The sequence below is a fragment of the Meriones unguiculatus genome, chromosome 15, assembly GCF_030254825.1.
Source record: "Meriones unguiculatus strain TT.TT164.6M chromosome 15, Bangor_MerUng_6.1, whole genome shotgun sequence".
NCBI classification, from domain to species: domain Eukaryota; kingdom Metazoa; phylum Chordata; class Mammalia; order Rodentia; family Muridae; genus Meriones; species Meriones unguiculatus.
Genome location: NC_083362.1, coordinates 15,741,722 through 15,760,455, shown reverse-complemented (window position 1 = coordinate 15,760,455; position 18,734 = coordinate 15,741,722). Strand labels below are relative to the sequence as shown.

General features: G+C 47.5%; 1 protein-coding gene across 1 annotated transcript in view; it reads right to left on the bottom strand.

The window, feature by feature from the left end:
• The window catches only part of Rab31 (RAB31, member RAS oncogene family), a 109,945-nt gene that overhangs the window by 2,075 nt on the left and 89,136 nt on the right, over window positions 1-18,734 (bottom strand). The window contains exon 6 of the mRNA XM_021653540.2: window positions 10,765-10,874. Within this exon, the coding sequence (XP_021509215.1) occupies window positions 10,765-10,874 (110 nt within the window). The remainder of the gene's footprint in view (window positions 1-10,764; window positions 10,875-18,734) is intronic.

Here is an 18,734-nt window from a genome sequence, read left to right as displayed (position 1 = left end):
CATCTGGATTTTCGAATGACTCCTCAGCCCTGTGTTCTGCCAATGGTCTCTCTCTCTTCTATTTTTCTACTTGTCCTAAAAAAAAACACTAGCTCTAAAATGGAAGATTCAAACAAACAACAAATAAAAACCCCACAACTGATCAGAGGGGAAACCATTTTGCTTTTGTTTTTGTTTTTAAGGCAAATCTATGCTACCTGTTTGAATGCAATACAGAGCCAAAAGACCCGAGCGAAGGCCTTTGGCGGAAGAGGTGAGATGCGGTCTCCGAGGCTTTGGCGCCCGGTGCAGACCGAGTGCTGTAGAGGCCAGCAAAGCTCCAGCACAGAGATAAAAGCAAACACCTCTGGCATTCGATTCAAGGTTAGCAGGAGAAACGGGAGTCTGATACAGAGGGGATGGAGAATGCCAACAGTCTCTGCAGCACGTCTGTGATCCTGCACCGCCTGCAAGCCATGCAAAGGCTTGTAGGCCCTGCTCAAGAAGAGCTCAGCACACACGAAAGCGTAGGCACTGTTGTACTTCCCTCATCGAGACACGCCCCAACTGTAGTCACAATTGAAAAGAATTTTTTTAAAATGCCCTTTCTACTTTGTCAACCTAAAGTAGTAAATAAAAAGGAAAATACTGGTACTGTTCTGAGATTCGCTCCAGTCATATCTGGCCGATAATGACTACCTGCACCTGGGGCCAGTCATGTGGTCTGAGGCCCAACAAGGTCAAGCTACAGAGCCAGTTAAAGGGCTTCAGCTTCTGCATCGGAAGTTTTTAGAGAAGACCATAATTCTGACCGGTACAGCATGGCTGACATAAAGGATAGGGACTGTTTGCTGATGAGCACAGGGTGTTACAGTGATGGACACCTAGAAGCAAAGCGCACCAGGAGTGCGGGGTGTCTGTCTGTCCACACGTCCATCCTTCCTCCCTGTCTTCTGCTCTCACGTCTTCCCCAAGCACACAACAGGCTCCAACGCTGAGTGCCAACACCCTCCTCGCCTGGGTCTCAAACTGTTGGCAAGGCTTTCAAACCAGCTGTCAAAGTTGGCTTCCTGGACCTGCCAGGTGCCCCTGCCGCCCAGAATATGTGAAGCCTCACTTGTGAGAACAAGATACAGGATCCTCCTGCTGTAGGCAGAAAGCTGGGTCCTGGAGGCGCCCACTGGAGTCTCCCACTCCCTGTGTCCAAGGACAGAAGATTGCACCAAGGACATTCAGTCAGTGGGAACAAAGAACAATAATGAGAAAGAGGAAGACACTCCTGGGAATGGGAGGGTCTGGCTGGGAGAAAGTGTGGGCTGACAAGAAAGGCTGCTGGGCTCAGGACCCTCTATACAGGTCACTCCCACAGGCACGGGCTTCTCTCCCACTTCCAGTCTGGGTGGGGAAGGGTTCCCCGCTTTTTACATTTTCTGCTAGCTAGATTCTCCCCCATGCCACCCTTCTGCCACCGCTTTTAATCTACAGAAGGTATGTTCCAAGACCAGCCCCCAGCAGACAACTGAAACTGTGGAGGGTGCCAAAGCCTCAGCTAGCATACTGTTTACTGCACATAGACAACCTGTGACAAGTTTCATTTGTAAGGTAGATATATGAAGAGGTCTATAATAGTAACAAATCTTAAGTTAGAACAATCACAACAACAGGTTGTATTAAAAGTTGTTCAAACATGAGGGGTTTTGTTTTGTTTTTTCCGGGATTTCCATTTGGCATTTTAAGGCCATGGTTGCCACTGACACCACGGATGAGCAAGGACTGCTGTATTTCTAGGATGCGAAATCAATGTGGAGCCCTCAGACTTCATTTTTATCTTCGAGCAGAAAGCATTTTGAGGTTGGAGAATCAGCCACCCCAGTTAAACGAGCCCGGTGCAGTCACGTAAAATCGCTTGGCCCTTCTGCCCTCCTCCGTAAACAGCACGTGAACAGTGAGCCTGATGCCCCCTACGCGGTCTAGCTGTGCTGCTTCTAGGCAAGGGACTCGGGACAATGACGGGGAGTCTTTGACCGCAGCAGGCGTCTCTGCGTGGGAAGAGGCACCCAGGGTTCCTGGCTAGGAGGCATGGTTGATGCTCAAGGTCCGGTTAGGAGAAGGCCGGCCTGTGTTCCCGGAGACCACTCCGCTTGGGAACGTCACATAGCTCCAGCTTCAAACATGGCCAGGAGCTGAGGCGCACCCACATTAAAGTGTGACACGGAAGAGCTAAATCCCAAGCCGAGCCGAGCGCCCTTCAAGAGCTAAGCAAACAACGCTGTGGAAGCAAGTGCCAGCCCCTGTGCTGTGCTCCAGGCACTCAGCGCCTGCTGGGTGAATGTTCTCCCACAAAAGAATGGGTCTGGAAAGGGGCCATAGCACTCTGCACTAAGGAGATAACCGGAACACAGTTCACGGGATTTTATTTAACCCGAACACGGAACTGAGCTCGAACACACGATGACGTCGGCACAGGCCCGAGGTGTCCTCCGGATGTTTCTCCTCCTACAGAGCGTCCTCCAGGCTTGCCACCTCCACAACGAGCTGTTCTTGAACACGAATCCCAGGCCCAGCGTGTTTATTTTAACACAGTTTGGATTGTGTAAGAAGAGTCTCTTGGGGAGAAGTTAACACCCCCACCCCCACCCCTCCAGGTTTCCTGAAAGTTGACAGTCCCGGAGAAAAATCTTGTTTAGCAAACACTTCCTCAGGAATGTAAAATGTGGAAATAAATTCCAAACCTATGAGTTTCGCTCAGCTTGGCTGGGGCAATGGGCCTAACGCACACAAAGAATAAAGCGGTGTGCTTCCCTGCAGCTGCTCTTGGCTGACGAGCCCCAGCAGCCACTTCCTGTGTGCTCCGACTGCTCTCCAACAGCTCTGCCATCTGCCCCTTCTCTGTCCTCTCTCCGTCTTTCTCTCCGTCCTCCAGCGGCTTGGCTCTCTTTTCTTCTGCGCCAAGTGTGTCTAGAGGCAGCTGGGTGACTGTCTCTGCTCTTGACTCTCTGTATCATCCAGATTGGTGGTTTGATCAACTTTACTGGGGTTTGGTGGGACTTAGTAATGGCCCCGAAGTTTGTGAGAGAGAGTCTTCGTGAAACACTGCAGTGGCTCATACCTGACCTGGGGTCCTTCCTGGCAATTGTCCTCCAGTTACTATAGCAGGAATGATACTAGAAAAAGCTCCTTGTTTTGATTTTGAGGCAGGGTCTCTCCATGTAGCCCTGACTGTCCTGGAACTCACTACGCAGACCAGGCTGGAGTCAAACTCACAGAGATGCGCCTGCCTCTGCAGGAGTGCTGAGATCAAAGGTGTGCACCACCACGCCTTGCCCTTAAGACAACTTTTACTGTTAGGATAAAGATGTGAGTGAGGAGTGAGCTCACGCTCTGTGAAGGACCAGAATGCACTAGGAGCAGGTGGCGCCCAGACAGCACAGGCCCAAGGGAGCTACAGTCAGTGCAATGAGAGGCACATGAAGGGGAGGGGGGAGGCAGGGTGTGGGGAAATGCCAGACATGACCTGACAGCTGAGTAGAAGTGAGGATGTGAGAGCAGAGACCCCCAAATCTGGAAGCTGAAAGAGTTTAGGGAGCCAGAGACAGATGTACTTCAAGGGTTCAGTCCTCCCCTAGCGTGGCTTCATCCCCAGCACTACAAATGAATATGTGAAAATTAACCACAAAACACACTTCATGCAAATAGGGCATAACAATATCTAATAAATATCTGGTTTAAAAAAAATTTTTTTTAAATGTTCCGGGAGCCAAAGTCATGGCTGTGTTACAAAGAAGAGGGTAAAAGGAGCTGTTCCCATTGGCTGCCAACCCAGTGACTTCAACAGCAACTGTGAGATTTCAAATGAGTTCAACAGAATGCTGCTTTAAAAAGAAAAAAGAAAAGCACCCCCCTATTCCCTTCTCAAAACTGATAAACTTTTTTTCTACAATGATTTTTTGGTTTATGAAGAAAATTGAGGAATTTAGCTCCCCATGCCTCACTCTTCACCTCCAGGTTCCTGCTGCTCGCGTCTTGCGTGAGTACGAAACACCAGTTTCAACTGACGAGCTACTGTTAACCCACTATTGCTAGCTACAGCCCCAGTTTTCGCATGGGGTTCTCCCTGTTAGACATGCTGTCGATGCTGATAAATGGCTAATGACATGTCACCATCATTACAGCACCAGATAGAGTCACTGCAGTCCTGTGTCGTTCCTCCCCCCCCCCCCCCCCCCCCGTGCTGGTTCTGGTTTTTCTGTTAGCTCGCCACAAGCTAAGGCAGTTTGGGAAGAGGACTCTCAATTGAGAAAATGCCTCGATAAGGCTGGCCTGAGGCAAGCCTGTGGGCATTTTCTTGACTGGTGGATGTGGAAGAGCTCTACCACCCACCTGGAACGGGCCACCCCTCAGTAGGTAGTCTTCAGGCGCAGAAGGAAGGTAAGAGCGAGCCAGGAGGAGAAACCAGTAAGCAGTGCTCCTCCACAGCCTCCTCTGCCCTGGTTCCGCCCTCCAGGCTCCTCCGAGCACCTGCCCAACTCCCGTTCATGATGGACTCCTCTCCAACTTCGGGTCATGATGTCCATCACAGCCAGAGAATAACTAGACTCTCCCTCAACCCGACAACTACTGGATTGACCTACTCACCTAACAACAGTTAAAAATTAGATTAAAAATATTTACATATTCGATAATGTGTAATATCTGAGACTCTCCTTTAAAGCAATCTAGGGTGGAGAGCTGTAGAACAGAAACGAGACACGTTGGGTGGCGTGGCGTGCATGATGATTCAATTCACTTGTTGCTGTAAGTTTTACATTTTCTATCATAGAATCAGTTTTTCCAAGGTTGCTGGAACGCACTGTTACAAAGTGGCTATACTTAGCAATCTAACAGGCCTTACAAGAAAGAACCTTGGAAGAACGTGCTGCTTATTGTTATATGTTATGCGGTTTGATTATATGAAATCAGGATTTTATATAAACTACTGTACAGCATTTGTTTTACAAACAACTTGTCTTTTTAGGTCAGTAACAAGATTCACATCATCTTTTTTTTAAAATCACTAGTTTATATTAGTGAACCACAATTTGAAAAAACAAACCATTTCTCAACTTTGGTGCAGTTTAGTCATTTCCTGTTTTCTATGCCTGTGGATAATCTTACCAGAAAAACTGCTGTACAAAGTCAGGAGCCAGACACTGCCCAGACTTAAAGCTGAGCATGTGACTCCACATAATGGCCTCCCACTCACCAGCTATGAGGAACAGCAAGTCACAAGATGGTGTCCTCAAAGATGAAAGAGTGGCTACTTCATAGTGAATGGGACTTCAGTGAGACAGCACACGTTTTAGCCATGGCCACAATGGCAAGGAACAAGAGGTCCACACATGCTAAGCATTGCTACAGTTGGTCCCTGTAGCTGCCTGCTTCTCAGGCTTTGATTCATGGTTGGTTGCACTGTCCATCAAAACCACAGCTAGGCCTACAGTGGCCGTGTCTGAATCGAACACATGCACGCTCTTTCTTGTCATTGTTCCCTAAACAATACAGCATAACAACTATTTATTAACATTGACTATGCCTGAGTATCAGTAATCTAGAGATGGGGGGGGTCTGGGGGGATGTGTGCTTACATACACATTACAGTGTTTTTAGACAGGGGCTTGGGAATCTGTAGATTTGGTATCCTGGAGGGTCCTAAAGCCACACGGACATGAGGGCCAATGACACTGTGCTTCTTAAAACTGAGAATGTTAGTCTTAGAACTGCACAGAGTGAAAGCTTCCGATATCAGCAGCTTCTTTGGGGCATTTGCTGAATTAATTTTTTTTTAATGGTAAGAAAGGGATGATCCTCACCTTTATCTTCATGACAGCTTGCTGTCCTGTTACAAAACTTTCAAAGGTTTTGTTTTGCTTTCTAACTTCTCTTACATGCTCTAAACCAAGTAACTCCACAGAATTACAAAACCCAGTGGATGTACAAAAGCCAGCGTGCTGTGCAATGAGGATTGCAGGACAAGATGGACCACTCCTTCCTGTTTCCTAAGCCTTCCAAGCCAGGGCTGCTCTCTCCTCTAATTGCACGGACTTTAAAAACAAGCAAACAGGTAGCAAGTTAGGTGTTTGAGGGCTTGAAAGGCCATTAAGGATGGACCCCAACCTTAAGACCAGCAGCCCAGAAAGCCAGGAACTGAAACTACAGGGCTGTCTTTACTGGTGGAAGGGATAGGAGCTGAGTCATGGTCAGGGATCCTGGGTGGAGACACGCCCTTCAGAATGCCGGCTAGGAGGTTTTTGGGGAAGGAGGACTCCAGGGTCCTCTTCTCCGGAGGGTTAATTCAAATGGATCTGTCAGTCACCTGGCTGGAGAAATGCCCCTCAGAAGAAGTTGTTCTAGAGGCTTAGAAATGGTATAAAGCCCTCCTAAAATATAGATTGACACAGCAGTCCTCTCGGCCACTCTCCACTCTGTTAAAAGTGCCTACTTCACCATCTGGCAGACTCTTCTATCTTCTACACCATGCTGTGTGTCTCACCAGATTTCTTTCAAGTGTGATCACAAAGACCAGAGATCCAGAGTGGTGCCAAAGAGCGACCCTGGTGACACAGCAAAACCGAAGCATCCCTCATCTGCTCTTCAGCAAACATGAAATAACCCAAAACAAAAAAGCTGCAGTCCAATGCCTTCCAAGTCTCCAAGGTATTCTTCAGGGGAAGATTACAGCTCCATGACCACAGGGTCAGCACTGAGATGCGGAAGAAATAAGGAGCAGGGCTGAAATCCCAGTGCTCAAGTCCCGGGTCTCCCCCTCATCTAGAGCGGAGCATTGCTCTGCGCCTCCAGAAGGCATCAACGCCTTTTGTTTGGGGGTTTTTAGCACTGCAATAGCTGAGCAGCAACAGAACAGTCTCTGTGTTGTCTTACAACATTTAAAACAAACAAACAAACAAACAAACAAGTGTACAATTATCTTCTTAGCCAAGAAAGAAAAATGAACAGCCCCCGGGGTAGAAAGGTGCAGAAGAGAGTGAGCTACACACAGCAGGATAAAGTAGGTCTGAAAAATGGGCCTCTGAGGAGGGCACCTGAAATAACAGACACCAGGGGATGAGACATCACAGAACAGACAGGCTGGACCAGCCAGGACAGGGCAGTGGCAAGGTCCCTTTCCAGGGCAGCTGTATTCTTCAAAAGAGATAACAGTTTGGTGAATAGTTTGCACTTAGACGATGTCTTGGCTTCCTCTCGGAAAGCACAGTTGCCTGTTTCTGTTGTATGAACACCCTGGGAATACAAAAGAAACGAATTTGCATCTTCATCCAAGCCAGTGTGAATTGATTTTGTGTAAGCACACCTCTTAAAAGGGCTGCTGTTCTTACGGCTGTTCTCTGGTTTTTATTGTAACTTTTCTCCTGGGCATGTTTGTCTCCGCCACATTGCGCCTAGAGCATAGGTGTCAGCAATCTCCAGCTCTATTTTAAGCTTGGGTAGGAGCTCATGTAATACAAGCAGGGATCATGAAAGGGAAATACAAGAAAAGTCTGCTGCGGTAGATTCTGGTGTACTTGGAATTCTGTTCTAAATTAACCTGCACTTTGGCTACAAAACCTTCATTTTGATGCAATTCCCGAGAAAGAGTGGCAAAGAGGAAGGTGCCAGAGTTCACAGATCCGGGCGGGGAGAGACTGAGTTAGAAGTAGATGGGCAGATAGATAATAGACAGACAGACGGCTGGATCGATAGAGACAGGAATACTAGGATAGAAGCAGAGATAGATAGCTAGAATAATGGAAAGAGATGGAAAGTAGACAGGTAGATGGACGGTGACAGCTGGAAGTCTAGAGAGATTGATAAGCACAGACAGATACTGATGCAGAGAGACAACAGACAGAACCGGGATAGTCGCACAGATGAGAGATGAAGGACAGACCGATAATGGATGTAGAGACCTGACTAGAGGTTCCACCACAAATCTCCAAGCTGTCTTTGCTAAGTATGTGTAGCTAAAGAACACCACACAGAAGCACACATTTGTTTATTTGACATGGAAGAAGAGGAGGCACAGGGCCCACGGACTTTGAAGCTGCAATTACTCCTTGCTTAAGCCAAAGACCTGATTTTTTTTTTTTTCTAAATAAAGCAGACCCCTAGAATAAGAGGAACTAATTATTCAATGCCTTCATCATTGTGAGGCACAAGGGCCCCTGGCGTGGAAAGGGATGTAGGAAGGTTGAGTTATCCGATAGGAAGGTTGAGTTATCCGAAGAAGTCTTTCTGAGATGTTAATTCTCAATACCGAGGCTTCTCGTTCCCTTTATGGTCTTTATTTGATTTCTTTATTTCAATAATGACTTCTATCAAGCTCAGAGGGTCTCCTCGTGTAGAAACTGTCAGGTGAATTTAGCGCACTTAAAAAACAGCTTCCCATGCGACCTCTGCCTTGCCTTGGCTCAGGGCGCTCATGCTGGGGGGTGGGCTCGCCACAGTGCAGGGAGCTGTGCAGCCAGCGGCACTTCGGTAACAGTGCCCAGCAGCTCATTAAAACCAGCTACGATGATTGTGGGTTGTAACCTCAGTGCTCAGGAGACTCAGGAGAGAGCACTACTACAAGTTTCAGGACCAACCTGGGCTATAGAGCAGAACCCTGTCTTGAAAAATAAATACAAAACAAACAACTACAAAGCACTTTTAAAAAGAAAATGTCCGGCAGGTGAACAAGCCAGAAAAGCCCAAAGGAACCGAAAAAGAATAACTTTACTGGAGGGCAATAAAGGGCCCAATGTTGTAAGTTCAAATCAGAGTCCTCTCGGCCTCTCAGAGTGACGCAGTACAGAGAGCGTGTGCTCTCACAGTCCACCACGGAAGAAGCTGAGATGTGGGAACACGAGGTGCCAGCACCCAGTCACAGCTCCAGCCAGCTGGGATTAACCACTCAGCCCAGGGAGCTTGCGGTTTCTCCATCCCCTGTGTAAACAGCCAGGAAAAATACTCATGGAGGTGGATGGAAGGAAAGGCCACAGAGACACCATGGTGACAGGGCCCAGGGCTGCTGGGAGAGGCCCAGCACCATTCTTTTGCACATTTCTTTTGCACATTTTCACCCAGGGGAAGCAATCAGGTCAGAGTTCTCAACGGCCCATAAATTCTCCTTTAGGCCAACACAAACAAGCTAAAAGCTCTCTGCTGTTTGTTCTCAGAATCCAAAGCAATGAACTAGAACCAGGAAAATGTAAAACAGTTCTATCCTGAGAGCTACTGGCCTTGAGTTTAACCAGGAGTGACCTCACGTGCAGAAAAGAGCCAGGCAGAGAGTGGGCAGAGTCCCTTTTGGAATTGCCGGGAGCTGAGGCTTCCTGAGGACAGCTGATAACCGATAAGGGTTCTGACCATTCCACAAAGGGTTCCCAGGACTTGCAATGGTGACATCTCAGTGAATAAGGGGGCTTCTCCCAGCCCCTGACAACACACTGATGAACTGAGGCCTTGAGCTTTTCATGGTCGGTGGGCGTTTCCCTGGCGGAAGGAAGCCTGAACACCTGTCATGGCCAGAGTTCATGAAGGTGAAATCTGGGGTGCTTGGAGAGTCACAGCAACAGGCTGGTGTGTCAGCACAGCCATCTGAGGTAAACAGCTGAGGTCAGTCATCCATGACGGAAGTGAGGTACGACCTGACCCAGCGCTGTCTCCTGTTATGAACGAGAATAACAGAAAGTTCCCAAACGAACCCTCTGCCTAGTTTCTGACTGCAGGTCACGTGAGAGAGAAGCATTGTGTGAGGGTGTGTGTGTGTGTGAACAATTATCTGGCAAATCACTAAAAGGTTCCCAGACTTTGCTTAGAGCCATTTGATTGAATGGCTGAACTTCCACCATGCCAGGGTCTATGTCGCCTCTACCATCAAAACACTAAGTACAATGCCCCAAACACACGATTTTTAGTCACAAGTAATTCTGCATATTACATATGTGTACATGTAATTCTGTATATATTCTGTTCTTGCAATGATTGTGTCATTTTTGGTCATGAAACAGAAGGAACAGAGCAAGTTGCAGAATTAGACATTTGGGAGGTCTGAAGCGAAACAGTCTCTCTGAGAAATGGCTGCATGAACAAGACTGGAATGATGGGACTGCAGTCTCCATGGAAAGGGGGAAACAGCCCAAGATGAGGAACTACAGCTAAGGACCACTGGGATGAGAAAATCAGCCTCCCCCAGCGGTGAGCACACTGCCAAGTGGTCAGCCTTGAAACCATATACATACAAAAACCAAAAATGGACTCTACGGTTTGCATGAATATATTTGAGCATACATACACATACATATATGTATGGAACAATAATAACCCAGGAAAAAGAGGATATCAACTTGAGAATGATGGGGAACAAGGGAGGGGGAGGAGAACCTAGAGAAGCTGGAGGGAGGAGAGCAAGGGGATAAGTGACATAATTTGACTTCAATTAAAAATACATTAAGAAAAATTCAAGCCAACCATTATACTCTGAAAGAAAGAAGGAAGGAAAGAAAGAAAGGAAGGAAGGAAGGAAGGAAGGAAGGAAGGAAGGAAGGAAGAAAGAAAGAAAGAAAGAAAGAAAGAAAGAAAGAAAGAAAGAAAGAAAGAAAGAAAGAAAGAAAGGAGGTGAGTACATACACTTATAGTTGTAGGGGCTCACAGAGTGACTTCAGGGTTTGTTGCCACCAGATAACTTCACACAGATGAAAGGTTAGGTTTTGACTCCCCAAGGCATAAGCATGCAAGCTAAGGTAGGCTGGGAATCCGGGCGGCACTTACTGATGCCCTGAAAGAGCTCTTCTATGTTGATGGCGTGCTTCGCACTCGTCTCAACCACGATGGCACCGATGGACTCAGCATACTCCTTAGCATCCTTCAGGGGCACCTCCCTAGGAAAGAAGTCAGACCCACCAGGAAATGAATGAATGCTTGTTTGTACAACACGACTACCCAGGAGACCAAACAAGTGGCAACTTTGCTTTCCTGTAGAATAATGAGTTATCATTTATCAAGGATTGAAAACCTCCAACAGGTGCATTTTAGAAGCTGGTCTCTATCAGGCAAGGTAGTACACTCCTTTAATCCCAGTAGTTGAAGCTCTGTGAGTTCAAGGCCAGCATGGTCTACATAGTTAGAAAAAAAAAAAAAGAACAACTCCCAAAAGTTGGTCTTACCTCCCCAAGAATACTATGCCAACACGCTCATGCACCATATACACATAAACAAATAAATTAAATACAGGTTGAGGCTGTAGCTCAGTGGTGAAGTCTAATGTTTTATCCCAGCAGTATGGTCCTGAACACACTCACATACACCAGAAAATCTAGCTTTAGAGAGGTTCTTGCTGTTTATTTATTTATTTTTGTTCTGGTGGGGGTTTTGTTTTGTTTTGTTTTGAGACAGGGTATCTCTATGTAGTCCAGGCTGTCTAGGCTGGCCTTGAATTCACAAAGATCCACATGCCTCTGATGGGATTAAAGGTGTGTAGCATCACTGCCTGGCTGGTTTTAGAGATCTTAACTTTATTTATTTATTTATTTTTAATTCTAGGATCAGGCAGCAATCCCATTCTCTAAAGGTGCAACAACCCACCAGCCAATCAAATTATACTTAGAGCCAGAGAAAAGGAAATAAGATATAAGTGAAAGTGAGATAGAGTGACAGCTGACTGGTTACTGCTCTTCTATTTGCCTTAGTTGAACATGGCTCAAACAGTTGTGATTGTGGAGACTCTGGTGCTTCTTATAAAGCTAGGCTGCAGGTTGTTTACAAGGCAAGCTGGTTTTCAGTGTCTACCGACAAACTTAAGATGTGTGAACGCATGGAGATGACTGTAAGGTAAACATAATTTACTCTGACCAGATCCAAACCTTCTTGTGTGTTTGATAGTTTGAGATATCTCGAGTGTGCCACATAGTGTTTTGGCCGATGATGATGATGATGATGGGAAGAACAGCATGCATGTTGGATGCTGTGTGATTGCATTATCAAGGGTCTAGTGCAAGGGACCAGGAAGAAATTCTGCCTGCATTTCTCATTGGTAGTGTTGCTCTGGGCCGGTTCTCAGTTTGATGAGAGCCACTGTAAGCACGAAAGGAGGCTGCAGCGTGGCTGTCCTTTCTCCGGACTCTAGAAGAGCTGGCTGCACTCAGCTTACCGCCGTCACACTTCAGATTATGTCACGAACAGTGACACCCTTGTCCTTGCTGGAACCCTGGCCTGTGTCCTGCCACATGCCACAGTTGGGCAACCCCAAAGGCATTGTTACTGTGCGTGATGTCTCTGCTGGGTTCTCTGGGGCTTGTGTGCCCCAACCCCAAGCAGATAGGAACAGGTGGCAGCTCAACTCCACTGCCTCACGTTCAGGCAGAGGCAAGCCTTGTCCTCGATGTATGGTTTAAAAGACTTCAGGATGGAATTTAGAAACAGGCTAACATGTTAAACTGAACAGAGTAAAGCCTTCGGGAATCTTTCATCTGTGAAGAAACTGCTACCAAAATGACTCAAGGGTGATCCCTGCTGTAGGCCAGAGTCTTGTCAGTTAGGGACAACAAAAAGTATTCTACAGCGTCTTTCCTACGAGATGACTCCAGGATAGGTTCAGGCAGCGTCTTCCACCTGATTTAGTCTTGGGACAACTGCTTTGAGTGTTGCAGGTTCCTGCTGGACACGCCTAGAGCCGGACCTGGGGAAGTCTCCCTGTCTTATGGCCCGGGTTGCTTGTGGGTTGTTGCTCATATTGGATTCTTTCATTTGTTTCTGTCAACTTGACAAAAGCTAGGGCTATCTGGGAAAAGGAAATGCCTGCATCTGATTGGCCTGGAGGCAAGTCTGCAGGGGATTTTCTTGATTGATTGATGTGAGAGGACCCAGCCCACCAGTGGTATAAGAAAGCCACGGGGAGCAGGTGAGAAAGCAGCATTCGTCCACAGCCTCTGCTTCAGTTCCTGCCCTCAAGGATGGACTGTGATCAGGATGCATAAAGCCTTTCCTCCGCAAGTTGCCTTAGTCATGGTGTTTCAGGACAGCGACGGAAGCAAACTTGGGCAGGCTTCCTGAGGACACACTCTGACAACTCCTCAAACCTGTGCTGTGGATTTTACCAATCAATCATGGCTCGAGTTCCCCCCAGCCATCAGACCACACCCTATGCATCTCTTCCCCTTGGCTGTTCTGAGTTCGCAACCTTTGTAACTGAGCTATAATTCTAAGCAACTGCTTTCCTGTGCTCATTCTAGCAACAGGAGGGAGGTCGTAAGAGCCCTGTAATCTTCAGTCTGCCGGGCAAACCTGTGGGTAATTTGGGGCTGGGAGAGCCCCACAGCTTGGAGTCTGAAATGATGTGGTCCTGAGGCGCTGAGTGGACAGAGTTTTTGCCAGCTCCAGTCTGTGTCGGCACGGAACAGGAATAGAAGGCAGGGGTTGCTGTCCGTCAGAACAGTGTGACCACAGCCTGCAGGCAGACCTTTGGCAAGGTGAGAAGGTACTTGTTATGTATGCGCATACAGGAACTCTCCCAGCATAGTGTTGGGAGAAACCACGGCACAGGCTGAAAGGCCGCTGCCAATGGCTTTCTGTAATTATGACATGAAAGGCTATAATAGCCAGTTTGAGTTTGTGTGTTTGTGTATGTGTGTGTGTGTGTGTGTAGGTGTTTGGTCTGCATATATGTCTGTCTACTGCACGCATGCCTAGTGCCCAAGGAGCCAGAAGAGAGCTATGGATCCCATGGAACTGGAATTCCAGGTGGCTGTGAGCTGCTGTGTGGGTGCTGGGAAGTGAACCTGGATCCTCCAGAGGAGCACCAAGTGCTTCAGAAGCACAGAGCCATCTATCTCCACAGCCTTGATATCCAGTGTTTTGATCGCTCCTTAACAAATACCGAGTATCTACTTACTATAAGTTGAGCATTGTAACAGGCATTGAAACAGTTAAACTGAAACTAGCTAGCCCAGGTCCAGGTCAAGATAGAGGGACCAGGTAGTCAACTTCAATAGTACAAACTACCTCTAGAATTTCTGGGCCTTGCTACATACGGAATCACAAAAAAGTTACAAGCTGGAAAATATAGTCAGGGATCGTCTCCTCCATCCTCTGACCTTATTCTGCACGCCCCTTCAATATCAGCATCACTCAGGGGCTCTGATGAGACTATCTAAGTCCACACCTTTCAAGACAGCAGGGGCTAACCAGTCACAGGCTGCCTGAGTGGTCAGGATGGAGACTGGAATTCAGAGCCAGGCCCAGGTTCCATCCTTCATGGACCAATGGGAAACATGCAGAGCTGGAGAAGTAGAAAAGACAGAGGGTGGCATTCCTTAACTCCTTGCCTCCGTATTTGGTCCTGAATTTCGGGACCCACTCTCTCGTCAGGATGTCCCAGGAGCTTGTCTCAGCTGCTGTCCAGGACAGTGAGCTCCTAAGCTAGAGAAAACATGGGTTCCGCCTCCACTCAGCCCATTTCAGACAGCAAAGGTTCTAGGGTAATTCCTTCTTGTCCCCGAGTGAACAGACCTGGAGAAGGCTTGAAGGCAATCAAATTGTCTTCTCACTAGCCTTCTTTAAATGGGAGCCTGAAATGCTTAGACTATAAAGACTAGTGACAATTTTTTTTCCCTTTTGTTCCTGAAATAGGATCTGGCCCTGTAGCCCAGGCTGGCCTGGAACTGATTATGTAGGCCAGACGAGGCTGGTTTTTCAGTCCTTCTGCCTGACACCCCAGAACCCGACATTGCAAAGTGTGTATCATCATGTCTGGCAAAAAGATTTAAAAAACAAAACAAAGTCAGATTTGAGTGCAAGAGTCCAGCCTCAGATGAGTGAGTCCCAGTCTCAAACAAACAGGAACAAATAAACAAGCAGAGATGCCTAGGGGAAGAAGAAATTAGAGCTGTAAACGATTATTGTAAAGTCAAGAACTGCGATCAGTGCTGAGGCCAGCTTGGAACTCAGGGGAAGGTACAGGTTGGCCCACCCTTCCAAGAGGGCGGGGAGGAGGTTTCTGAGGTGAAGGTAACAAGGAAGGGAGGCTCTTCCTGGGCCCGGCTCAGTAACTCATCAGCCTGGGTCTTATCAAGCTCGGACCGGCAGCCAGCGCCGCGTCCCTTAGACTCCGGTCACTTGTGGGAGACTTCTCAGCAGGGGAGGCAGGTCAGGATGCAGTGTTCCCACCGCTCTAGGATTTCAACAGGCCTGTCCCGCCCAACAGGGGGTCTTTGTTTTGTTGTGCTAGGGTGTTGCCGGGCAACACTCACCAGCTGAGTCTAATTTCAGGACCAGTCAAGCAGCTACGGGCCTCCTCCCCCAACACCAGGGAGCCCGGAAACCCCACCTGTGAGGAGGGTCGGCTTAGCCGGCTCAGCCAGAACAGTGTGTCCTCCTCCTGAGGGGCCTGTGGGAGGTTTAGATCCTGTATGTTGCTATCATAAGGAAAGATAGAAAGGTTTCTATCTTTCTCACTGGTTATTATTTATTCTGCATGTGTAAGTACAAGAATAGATTGCCTATTCTAACAGTTATCAGGAAATAACCTTGGTTTTCCCACTCCTAACAGTGAAAGAGAATTCCCATGGGAATGGACCTCACGGACTGTTCACTCCATGGACAAACCGTAATGAAGAAGGTCACTAACAGGCAGTGTTGGAGTGTGTGTGTGTGTGTGTGTGTGTGTGTGTGTGTAGAGAGAGAGGGTGTGTGTGTGTAAGCACTGCTGCTTGGAGAACCACAACAGGAAAGAGTCCATGGAAATCAAGTGAACCAACCGTGTCTTCTCAGACGTGTGTAGGCGCTTTGGAGCAGGTGTGGAAAAGCCGTCATGCACTCAGAAAAGTAAACACCTAAGCTATAAAGCAAAACGTCTTCCTGCTAAAAAAAGAGGAGACAGACCGAGAGCACCCAGGACCCTCTCCAGACATCCTCTGAGCCCTTCAGGCATTATTACCCATCTACACCATTACTAGTCACGAATAGCCCCTTCCCCACATCTCTGGAACTGGAGTGTCTCAGGGGAAGCCTTAGAATTCAGCCCAGGTGCACGCTTCCGGGAAGCTTCTTGTATGTCTGGAAGCTGGAGTGTAATCCTGGGGTGTGTGTGTGGGGGGTGGCTTATTGTGTTTTAGACTGTACAACATGACACCAGGAAACCAAGAGTTCAGAAACCAAGATGAACCTATGAAGCTGTGATGAAATAGCCACAGCTATTCTGCGGTAGAAGAAAGACATGAGGCAGGAACTCTCCCTCAAACTGATCTAGTGACGTCCAGCATTATGTCAGAGTTCTTAAACTCTGTATTAGCCAGAACTAAGCCTTTTTACCTTCTGTTACACTCTTGGACTATAGCAGGTAGCATCCCATTTAAATACTGTGTGTCCTATTTTTATTTTCTCTGCCGGTTGTTCCGGGATTGAGTTTAAAAGACCAACCAAGGGCCCACAGATGGCTTGGCAGGTTAAGCTGCTTGCACCAAGCCAGCCAGCTCGAGTTCAGTCCCTGAAACCCACAGACCAGAAGGAGAAAACGGGCTCCCTCGGGTTTCTCCCAACTTCCACAGATGTGCTGCAGTATTTACACGCGTGTGCATACACACTCACACAGGATGAATACATGTAAAGAAAAGAAAAAAAAAGGCCAAGCTGCCCCCGACAGCACAGAAACAGTGAACAGGAGTCGCCTGTTAAATGCCTAGTGGGGCTATTTTCATCAAACCCATCCCACGTTTAAAGTGTTCCAGCCAAAAGCAGCGGGAATCATTCACAACATTCTATCAGATCAGGCGGAGGAAGGCTGTGGGGGGCGGAGGGGAGGCTTGCAGAGGCTCCGTTTGCTGCGAAGCAGATTCTCCTACCATCCCTCAAGCACCTCTGAGTGTGTATGTTTTCCAAACACCAGAAATTTCTGTGTAGCACACGCCACGAAGCCATTTTGACAACGCTGAATCCAACAGGATCCTCAGCTTTTACGGACACTCGGATCGATTTACCTGAGGGAGGAGCCAAAACCCAAATCAACTTCCTTTTGAAAAAGGAGGGGTAATTGGCACCTTCAAAGTAAGCATCGAATTGGACAACGACCTGTTACAATGATCTAAGCCCTTCCGGTTACAGGGTTGACATGGGCACCCTGGGAAGAAGGTCTGTTCCCAGGAGGCCTGGCCTGCTTGCTGAGGTTGTCGGAGCGGCTGGCTGTTCACCTGAGGCCAAATCCCTGGTGTCAAATTCAAGCTGGCAGTGTCAGGTTCTTGGCCACAGACTTCAGCGCATGGTTTCTCAGGAAGAACATTAGAATTTGGAATAGAAGAAAGACTGTGGGAAAACATGGGTTCTCTTAAGGGGCTCAGTCATTCCCTTTCTTCTAAAGACCCTTTCTCAAGCAAACTCCAGCTGGTCCTGGAGAGGCTGGGAACCACGGGGGGGGGGGGGGGAGAGTTGTGAGTTCCAGAGTCTTGAGTTAACCAAACCAGTTCTCCTCCTCCGTCGCTTGGACATCATTCCCTGTCCGGTTTGTCATTGCACTTCTTAGGCCATGTGACGCGGCACGAAGGTCGGAGGCACAGGGTCTGGAACAGATGACGGGCTTAATGGCATGCCATACACCCTGACAGCTCGGCCTAGGGGAGCTCCTTCTCCAGACTGTGTGACGTGGAGCCTTCTGAGTGTGTAGGGGTAGGAAGAGGAGCACACCTGCTGATAACTGCGCCTGGGGCACAGCGGGCATCCAGAGCAGCTGAAGGTGAGGGTGATGAATTTGTGCTCAGGGGTTGGGAAGACACCTCAGTGGCTACGGTGCGTGTGCTTGCGGCGTAAGTCCGAGAACCTGAGTTCATATCCCCATTGCTTACATAAAGGCATGGGGGCAGGGGGTGCACGTGACACCTCAGCTCTAGGGGCTAGACACAAAGAGACATGCAAATTACTAGGGTTTACTAACTAGCTAATGTGGTTCAGTGAGAGACCAGTATGGGCAGGAACAGGGAAATAGCTTCACACACACTACACATGTATAACCACACACACACACCCCATATATAAACACATACACACAAACATACATACAAACATTTATATATATATATAAATTTATATATAAGTAAATTTTATAAATTTATATATATATATAAATGTTTGTATGTATGTTTGTTTTTAGCCTCCTGACCAGATGAATAGGAGACAGAGCAAATGCTAATAAAAAAAAATATGCCATTAAGAATTTATCACGGAGTTGCTGGAGAGATGGCTCAGTGGTTAAGAGCACTTCTGACTCTTGTAAAGGACCTGGGTTCGGTTCCCAGCACCCACAAGGTGGCTCCCAACTATCATTAAGTTCAGCTCCAGGGGATCTGATGCCCTCTTTTGACCTTCATGGGCACAAGGCACACATGTGGTGCACATACATACATGCATGTAAAACACCCTCCCCACACACAAAATAATAAAGCTTTAAAAAAATTATCACTGAGGAAATTTTAGCTCCTAACAGAACTTACATTATAAACTCTGAAACTCCAGGGCAGCAGTGAAAGGAAAACAAAGTAACTTAATATTCTAAGAAAATCTTGAAAACAAAAGCTAGGCATTCTGCTCAATAATACAACAGTTTTGAAACATTCTTTCCAATGATCTTCAAGACTAGAAGGAAGCCTGTGATTCCAACTCAGAGGCCTCAACATGAACAACTGTTCATCTTGGAGTGAGTATCTATTCTTCACTTAGCACAAGTTGATGCAATTCCCAGCTCCGCTCACTGAAAGGGC